Here is a 9,919-nt window from a genome sequence, read left to right as displayed (position 1 = left end):
AACAGCAGAGGACTGATGAAGTTTGGCGGCGCTTTGTTGTTGAGGTAATGGGCGTTCGCGTGCACGCGTGGACAATTTGCATCTCTATATGGAAAGCCAAATGGTTCATAATTCGCGTGCTTTGGACCGCCCTATTAATATTAAAACGGCGTCTTCATAACGCCGCCAGACGTTAAATAAGCGGCGTCAGGCGATAAGTTAGCGCCACACGTTAAAATAACGCCACTCGCCAATAGGTGTTAAATTGATGCCACACGCCACTCAAAATGCAGATTTATGAACTCATCTACATGGCTCCTCCTACACTGGGTTTGAGGACTCTACGGCAAGTCGGAGAGGACAATTCTGTTTGAAAAAAGAGCGTGAAAATGGCAAGCAGAGGATTTGTTTTGCGGTGTAAATACACTGTAAATGACTGCACTCTACTTTTACTCTCTGATAATCCAGGGCCTGATGTCTTTCAGTCATCATTAAATAGGTAAAGATTTCTGTTAATGTAGTATCCTGAGATCTATGTTATAGTTAACGGCAGTTCCTCTCCGCACCACAAGAGGTGCAGTTGACCTTCAGGTTCATGTGGGGTTCTGGTGAAGAGTAAGACGTGAAGTGTTTATGTGAAGTGATGCAGTCACATGGAAGCTCTGTAAGCTTGACAGTCAATAAAGTGCTAATACTGTTACAGTGAGTGATTCCGTTCTTATATCACTGAAGATACCACATATTGGCGACGAGGATATTGGAAGGATGAAATAAGAGTGCAGTGAGCTGACAGTGGGGGAGCGAGAGGCTAACATTGGACCGGAGGATTCATGGAGGCAAAAGCAAAGATGACTACGATGATAGGCACACTGTCTGCTTTTGACGTGAAGGAGCAGACATGGGAAGAGTATTGTGAGATACTAGAACAGTTTTTTGAAGCTAACGGGATTGATAACGGAGATAAGCAGAGAGCTATCCTCATCAGCGCGGTGGGACCAGCCACATACAAGCTCATAAGGAACCTGGTGAGTCCAGATAAGCCCAGCTCGAAAACTTACGGTCAGTTGAAAACCTTAATGAAAGAGCACTTCAACCCCAAACCGAGTGAAATAGTCCAGAGATATAAATTTGACTCACGCTCCCGCCAGCCCACGGAGTCCGTCAGTGTATACGTAGCTGAATTGAGACGATTAGCACATGATTGTAACTATGGTGCCACACTGGAACAGATGTTGAGAGACCGACTAGTATGCGGTATTAATGATGACAGGATTCAAAGACGCTTGCTATCCGAAACAGACTTGACGTTTGAGAGAGCGTTCAAAATTGCAGTAGCTGCGGAAGCTGCTAGTAAAAATGTTCAAGACCTCCATACAGCACCGTTAGCATGCAACAGCGTGAGGACAGAGGGTGCACTAAAAAAGGAGGGTGATTGGAAAAAAAGAGAGAACGAATGCTACCGATGTCATGGGAAGACACACAACGCGGCCGTGTGTAAATTTAAGGAGGCAAAGTGTCACTGTTGTGGGAAAGTAGGGCACATAGCCCAGGCTTGCCGTAATAGAAATAAAGAAAGTGCCAGCCACAATGAGAAGAAAGCATCCAGAGCAGAGAAAACATACCGAGCAGAGCGGCGTCCACGGCCACATCGATCATATAATGTAGAGTGTGAAAAGCAGGATGGTGATAGATCGGAAGAGGAAGCGTTCACATTAAACTGCATGGAAACGGAGACATCAATTCAGAGAATAAAACCGTTTGAAGTGACGATGGAAGTGAATAAGAAGACAGTACATTTTGAAATTGATACAGGATGTAGTGTAAGCATAATGAATGAGCTGAAGTTCAATGAGATGTGGAACGAAGAGCAACGCCCGCAAATAAGACAAACTAAACTTGTACTTAAGTCATATACAGGGGAGAAAATCAAAGTAGTGGGGGTAGCTGAAGTGGAAGTCAACTATGAGCGGAAAATAAAGACATTGCCCCTAGTGGTGGTTAAAGGTACAGGACCTAGCTTGTTAGGAAGAGGATGGCTAGAGGCTCTAACGCTGAAGTGGGAAGAAATCAAAAATGTGAGAACAGAGGGACCGAGTCTACCGGAAGTACTCATGAGAAATGAGGATGTTTTCAAGCAGGAGTTAGGGATGTTGAAAGGCATGAAAGCAACCATTCGAGTGTCCGCTGAAGCACATCCTAAATTCTATCGTCCCCGCTCCGTTCCGTATGCCATGAGGGCAAAAGTAGAAGAGGAGATAGATCGACTGCTGAAGGAGGACATTATAGCTCCCGTGAAATACGCCGAATGGGCCGCGCCCATAGTTCCTGTCTTAAAGCCAAACGGGTCGGTCAGAATATGCGGAGATTACAAACTGACAGTTAACAGTGTCTCCTCACTAGAGCATCTGTTCAATACTCTGTCAGGAGGGAAACAGTTCTCCAAGCTCGATTTAAGCCACGCATATCAACAGATTGTAATGGATGATGCCTCAAAGAAGTACCTCACAATAAACACACACCGAGGCCTGTTCACCTACAATAGGCTACCTTTCGGAGTTTCTTCAGCTCCCGCCATCTTCCAGCGAACGTTGGAAAATCTGTTACAAGGCCTTCCAAGAGTAGCTGTGTACTTAGACGACATTATTCTGACGGGGAGAGACGAAGCTGAACACCTGAGTACGCTGGATGAGGTACTTAGTCGATTGAAAGACGCTGGCCTGCGACTTCACAGAAGCAAATGTGCGTTCCAGCAAAATGAGGTAGAATACCTAGGGCATGTAGTGAATGCTGAAGGCTTACATCCAGTGCAGAGCAAGGTGAGGGCCATAGAGGAAGCTCCATCGCCAACCACAGTGACTGAGCTAAAGGCCTATTTAGGTCTCTTGAATTACTACAACAAGTTTCTCCCTCGTCTAGCTACACGCTTAGCCCCGTTACACAAGCTGCTGAGGAAAGATGTTTCGTGGGCCTGGAACAACGAGCAGGAAGAAGCTTTTCAGAACTCAAAACAGTTGCTGAAGTCAACTAAAGTCCTGGGTCACTACTCAGCGGACAAAGATTTAGTGCTCGCCTGTGACGCCTCTCCATACGGGCTAGGCGCCGTACTGTCACATGTCATGGAAGACGGTAGTGAAAAACCTTTAGGCTTCATGTCACGCACGCTAACACCAGCAGAGACGCGCTACTCACAGCTCGATAAGGAGGGGTTAGCTATCATTTTCGGGATCAAGAGGTTTCACAAATACATCTACGGTCGAACATTCACAATCAGCACTGACCACAAACCACTGATATCACTCTTTCACGAGAAAAAGCCAGTGCCTCAGATGGGGTCGCCAAGAGTGCAGAGGTGGGCAACCCTCCTCAGAGCTTATGAGTACAAAATCATATACAAACCTGGGCAGGAACATGCAAATGCAGACGCACTGAGCAGGTTACCATTGCCACAAACAGGGGAAGAGGACGAGACGGACCAGGTCCTCATGTTGGAGGTCATGGAGGACCCACCAATTACGACAAAACAGGTTAGACAGTGGACATCTAAGGATGAGAAACTCTCCCAAGTGCTCGGCTGGTGTCTGAAAGGATGGCCAAGGGAGGTGGATACACTGTACAAACCCTACAGTCAAAGAAAACTGGAGCTGAGTGTGAAAGATGGGTGTGTGCTCTGGGGGGCGAGAGTGGTCGTTCCACAGAGGGGTAGGAAAGCCATATTAAAACAGTTACACCACACACACCCAGGAATATGTAGAATGAAGGGCTTAGCACGTTCATATGTTTGGTGGCCAGGGATGGACTCTGAAATTGAAAAGGAAGTGCAGTCCTGCCAGACATGTCAGGAAAACAGAAATCCTCCAGCAGGAGCACCGTTACATCCATGGGAGTGGCCGGAGACACCCTGGAGCAGACTGCATGTGGATTACGCCGGCCCTTTTCTAGGGAAAATGTTCCTTGTCATTGTAGATGCACACTCCAAATGGATTGACGTGTACCCAGCAAGTACAGAAACAAGTCAAGTTACCATTGAAAAGCTCAGACAGTGCTTTAGCATACATGGCCTGCCCCAGACTGTAGTATCCGATAATGGAACTTGCTTCACAAGCCAAGAGTTTCAAGCATTTCTAAAACAGAACGGCATACAGCACATAACATCCGCACCATTCCACCCGGCGTCGAACGGTCTAGCTGAAAGAGCTGTACAGTCGTTCAAACAAGGAATAAAGAAAATAAAGGGAGACACTCTGGAAACAAGAGTCGCTAGATTTTTGTTTAATTACAGAATCACACCGCAAACCACGACTGGAGTGTCACCAGCTGAAATGCTTATGTCCAGGAGGTTGCGCTCAACACTGGATCTTCTGCTGCCGGATGTGAAGTCAAAGATACGTAAGAAACAACTCAAGCAGAAGGAACAACATGACACACACAGTAAGTGGAGAAGTTTTTCTCCTGGGGATGATGTGTACACCCGAAACTACAGTCATGGACCCCGTTGGATACCAGCGGTCATTGAAGAAAACACGGGACCTGTATCTTATACAGTACAGACAGGAGATGGACGAGTCATGAGGCGTCATGTCGATCAACTGAGAAAACGGCATACAATAGTGAGCGGTGAAATGCCAATGCCCGAGAGGACGGAGGAGCCTACCAGTCTTCAGGTCTCAGATACAGTATTGGAGGCCCTGCCTGCAGACACTGCCGTCTCCACTTCGCTCAGTGAGAGAATGACTGTTTCTGAGACAGCCCAAGCACTTCCCTCAGTTGTTGAACAGACAAAAGCAGGAGTAGATCCACTTCCGGGGCTGCGCCGTTCTGAGCGCACAAGACAGACTCCTGCTTATCTGAAAGACTTTGTGAAATAGTAGTGAGATCCCTCAAGTCAGAGCAAGAATGCGCTCTGGGACTCACTGGAAGGATGGCAGTCTACCCACCTTCCTAGTTAGTTTTTTTTCTCTCTCCTTCTTTAACTCTGTTCATGGAGTTGGTTACTGTTGTAAAGAAAAAAAATTAAAGGGTATGTTTTTCTCTTAAGGGGGGAGGGATGTAGTATCCTGAGATCTATGTTATAGTTAACGGCAGTTCCTCTCCGCACCACAAGAGGTGCAGTTGACCTTCAGGTTCATGTGGGGTTCTGGTGAAGAGTAAGACATGTTTATGTGAAGTGATGCAGTCACATGGAAGCTCTGTAAGCTTGACAGTCAATAAAGTGCTAATACTGTTACAGTGAGTGATTCCGTTCTTATATCACTGAAGATACCACAGTTAAAAAAAATGTAATTAGATGTAAGCATTAACATATTAGCATGTTACTGGACAGTTAACTCGGCGGGGGGAAAAGACCGCAATGTAGGCCCAATAAACAACATTGTTTGACATTCCTTTTCAGTTGTATTTTCAGTGTTTCAACAAAATGTATTTAGAATCAACAACGCATTGTGACTTTGATCTAACTAAAAACGTTTTTGTGTTAATTTCAGTGTTAATTACAACAGCAGTGATGTATAGTTTCAACATCATTGTGTAGTCTAACGTTGATTCAACAATATTACCATTGATTATTTTTGTTAATTTCAATATTCATTTAGCATCGGTGATGTAGAATAAATCAGCAGTAATTGTTCCAGTAATACTAACACTTTCGCATCTATTAAAAACAAAACAAAAAAAACACTGCGTTAGATTGAACTGTGGGATTGTCATAGCACTGTTGTCCTACTGTTAGTTTAATTGCTTATATTGTTCTCATTTGTAAGTCGCTTTGGATAAAAGCGTCTGCTAAATGAGTAAATGTAAATGTAAAAGGGTATGCCGTGTTTTGAAATTTAACATCGCTAACTTTCAGCACATCAGAAGCTCTTTATCGTTGGAAGCAGCAAAATCGTATTTCCTGGCAATGATTATATCACATATGTTGTACTGTATGTCATCATCACAAAATTATTAATGATGCTGCCCCACCCCCTTTAAAAACATATAGCCTACAGCTACGCTCTGAACTAACAAACAGAGCTTTGAGGTCCGTATCCAGGGGTGATTGCAATGTTCCCAAAAGAAAGTATGCCCTCTCTCAATCAGCCTTTTCCTAAGCCATCAAATGATGGGCTTCCATCTAAAGAACAATGCAGATTTTTACAGCTTCTCACGGGCAGTCAAAGACTGACTTTTAGACCACCAGTCTTGCTCACACTAAAAGTACCAGACGGATATCTGGCCATCGGATGAGACCCTCATGGGTACCATTTGATGGCTTTTACACTATTTTGTGTTTTGTGTGTAATAAGGAAACTGTTTTTTATATTGTATTAACTGTCTTTGTTATATAATTTTTATATGTTAATTGCCTTTGTTATGTAATTTTAACTTTGTTAAAATAATAACTTTGTTTAATTGTGTAGGACTACAGATGGAAATTAGCATAGTGCTAAAACTGGTGCAGCCATCTTTTTAATGTAACTGCACATTGTCCTGATATAAATAAACTAAACTAAATTAACTGAGGGGGAAAGAGTGATAAAGCAACATCACTTTTGTTAACCGTGTGCTCTCAATGTGCATTATGTTTTTGTTTTTATTATTGATTGATATTTATGTATGAAATGGCACGTGATGAATAATGAGGGTGTGTACATTTGTGATTGATTGTTTAATTAATAAAATCACCTTGAGTGAGCACAGCTGTAGCTGTGTGTGTGTTGCAAGTCAGATACGTTGTTGCGTTTACTCTGTGAACAACTTTGTATCGTTAATTCAATGCAATAAGTGTTGGTGCATCAACACTGACTCAACAATGTTTCAATGGTTACATGCTATCTGGGAAATTAGGCTATACTTTCTTCTTAATTTCTTTAAAATGTAGTTTATAATATTACAAAAGCTTTCTATTTCAGATAAATGCTATTATTTTGAACTATGGTTTGTGTGTAATGTGATTTTTATTTATTTAATAATAATTATTATTTTACTTTTCAGACTTCAAACCATGCTGAGGAGCCTGGAATGGGCAAAGGGGAGGCTTATAAATGCTCAGGCAGCAGATGAGATAATCCATGAAGTATCAGGTTTTATTCAGGAGATTCAAACTTCTGAACCGAGAACGCAGGAAGGTAAATGCCATCAAATTGCCAGCAAATTGTTTGAGCCTACTGAACTTATTATAGTCAACCTTTTAAGTGTTGATATAAGCAGTATATTATAATTTTTCTACAGAAAGTACTGGATATCGACCTCCACTGAATAGTAATGGATCCAGGGGTGCACCGTCTTATGCTATTACTCAGGATCAACTGTCATTTCTGTTGTCGTGTGGCTTCACTGTAACACAGATTGCAGATATTCTACACACCTCTGTGTCCACAGTTAAACGACGTTTAAGGTAAATTGTATTATATAATAAAATCATCTCATTTGATCATAATAGATGGAGAAAAATGCTGAGTGCATCTTTTGATTTATTTTAGAACTCCTACTAAATGTTAAAATACTTGGATATATCTTTTCAGGTGCTTCAATCTGTTGCAGTCTGCTTCATACACGGACATATCTGATGTAGACTTGGACGAAAAGATCAGGGACCTAGTGGCTGGAAATGACCAACTTGGACCAGAGGCAGTTTGAGCACAACTGAGGGCAGAGGGAATTCTGGTTCAGAGATGCAGAGTGAGGAGCAGTATGCATCGTGTGAACCCAAGGGCTGCAGCTCTCAGAGCAATGTCTCAGCGACTACGTAGAAGGTCCTACCGTGTTGCAGGACCTAATTCTTTATGGCATCTGGATGGAAACCACAAACTAATAAGGTAGTTTTTAAAATATATATATATATATATATATATATATATATATATATATATATATATATATATATATATATATATGTATATATTTCATTATGACTAAACCACTCTATTCTTTTTTCTTTTTAGATAATTTTTTTAAAATAAATTTTAAAAGTTTAAACTTGAGAATTGAGCAAATCAATAATGTAAATGTATGATTGCTATAACAGGTTGTTTAGATTTCCTTAAATACCCATCCCAGATAGCAGACGGATGTGGGCCACTTCAGGCAATGATGCGGCACTGCAGGCATTCTTATGGCCCGGACCAAATGTATCTGAGCCTAAAGTGGCCCACATGTAAAATGGCAAATATGGCCCAAATATTTAAAATCACATGTGGGCCTTTTTAGGCAAAGATGCGGCACTCGTGGCAATGTGTAATCTGAATGTGAGCCTAAAGTGGCCCATATGATAGATAAGGATTATGGCCCAAATATCACAAACCAAATGTGGGCCACCTATGGCAAAAACGTGGCACAATCAACAATGACTACTCTGGATGTAAACCAAATATGGCCCACATATAATGCAGCAAATGTGGCCCAGTTATCTTAAAACATATCTGGGCCAGTTTTGGCAAAGATGTGGCACAGTGGCACTGGCTCATCTGAATATGAGCCAAAAGTGGCCCACATATAATGCTGCAAATGTGGCCCAGTTATCTTAAAACATATCTGGGCCAGTTTTGGCAAAGATATGGCACAGTGGCACTGGCTCATCTGGATGTGAGCCAAAAGTGGCCCATATATAATGCTGCAAATGTGGCTCAGTTATCTTAAAACATATCTGGGCCAGTTTTGGCAAAGATGTAGCACAGTGGCACTGGCTCATCTGAATATGAGCCAAAAGTGGCCCACATATAATGCTGCAAATGTGGCCCAGTTATCTTAAAACATATCTGGGCCAGTTTTGGCAAAGATAAGGCACAGTGGCACTGGCTCATCTGGATGTGAGCCAAAAGTGGCCCATATATAATGCTGCAAATGTGGCTCAGTTATCTTAAAACATATCTGGGCCAGTTTTGGCAAAGATATGGCACAGTGAGCACTGGCTCATCTGTATGTGAGCCAAAAGTGGCCCACATATAATGCTGCAAATGTGGACCAGTTATCTTAAAACATATCTGGGCCAGTTTTGGCAAAGATATGGCACAGTGGCACTGGCTCATCTGTATGTGAGCCAAAAGTGGCCCACATATAATGCAGCAAATGTGGACCAGTTATCTAAAAACATATCTGGGCCAGTTTTGACAAAGATGTGGCACAGTGGCACTGGCTCATCTGTATGTGAGCCAAAAGTGGCCCACATATAATGCAGCAAATGTGGGCCAGTTATCTTAAAACATATCTGGGCCAGTTTTGGCAAAGATATGGCACAGTGGCACTGGCTCACCTGGATGTGAACCAAAAGTGGCCCACATATAATGCTGCAAATGTGGGCCAGTTATCTTATAACATATCTGGGCCAGTTTTGGCAAAGATATGGCACAGTGGCACTGGCTCACCTGGATGTGAACCAAAAGTGGCCCACATATAATGCAGCAAATGTGGCCCAGTTATCTTAAAACATATCTGGGCCAGTTTTGGCAAAGATGTTGCACAGTGAGCACTGGCTCATCTGGATGTGAGCCAAAAGTGGCCCACATATAATGCTGCAAATATGGGCCAGTTATCTTAAAACATATCTGGGTCAGTTTGGGCAAAGATGTGGCAGAGTGAGCACTGGCTCATCTGGATGTGAGCCAAAAGTGGCCCACATATAATGCTGCAAATGTGGGCCAGTTATCTTAAAACATATCTGGGCCAGTTTTGGCAAAGATGTGGCAGAGTGAGCACTGGCTCATCTGGATGTGAGCCAAAAGTGGCCCACATATAATGCTGCAAATGTGGGCCAGTTATCTTAAAACATATCTGGGCCAGTTTTGGCAAAGATATGGCACAGTGAGCACTGGCTCATCTGGATGTGAGCCAAAAGTGGCCCACATATAATGCTGCAAATATGGGCCAGTTATCTTAAAACATATCTGGGCCAGTTTTGGCAAAGATATGGCACAGTGAGCACTGGCTCATCTGGATGTGAGCCAAAAGTGGCCCACATATAATG

At 42.8% G+C, this 9,919-nt stretch overlaps 1 protein-coding gene across 1 annotated transcript in view; it reads left to right on the top strand.

Annotated features, from left to right (window-relative positions):
- The first annotated feature begins 5,643 nt into the window (after positions 1 to 5,643).
- LOC307004386 (uncharacterized protein) overlaps positions 5,644 to 9,919 on the top strand; it is a 51,471-nt gene continuing 47,195 nt past the window's right edge. Inside the window, exons 1-4 of the mRNA XM_079623533.1 lie at positions 5,644 to 6,037; positions 6,952 to 7,085; positions 7,189 to 7,354; positions 7,482 to 7,775. Coding sequence (XP_079479659.1) covers positions 6,962 to 7,085; positions 7,189 to 7,354; positions 7,482 to 7,596 — 405 coding nt within the window. The 5' untranslated portion in view covers positions 5,644 to 6,037; positions 6,952 to 6,961 and the 3' untranslated portion in view covers positions 7,597 to 7,775. The remainder of the gene's footprint in view (positions 6,038 to 6,951; positions 7,086 to 7,188; positions 7,355 to 7,481; positions 7,776 to 9,919) is intronic.

The sequence above is a fragment of the Phoxinus phoxinus genome (genome assembly GCF_949152265.1).
Source record: "Phoxinus phoxinus genome assembly, chromosome: 9".
In the NCBI taxonomy this organism is placed as follows: Eukaryota; Metazoa; Chordata; class Actinopteri; order Cypriniformes; family Leuciscidae; genus Phoxinus; species Phoxinus phoxinus.
Note: the sequence above shows the minus strand (reverse complement) of the source record. Positions and strands in the feature narration are given on the sequence as shown.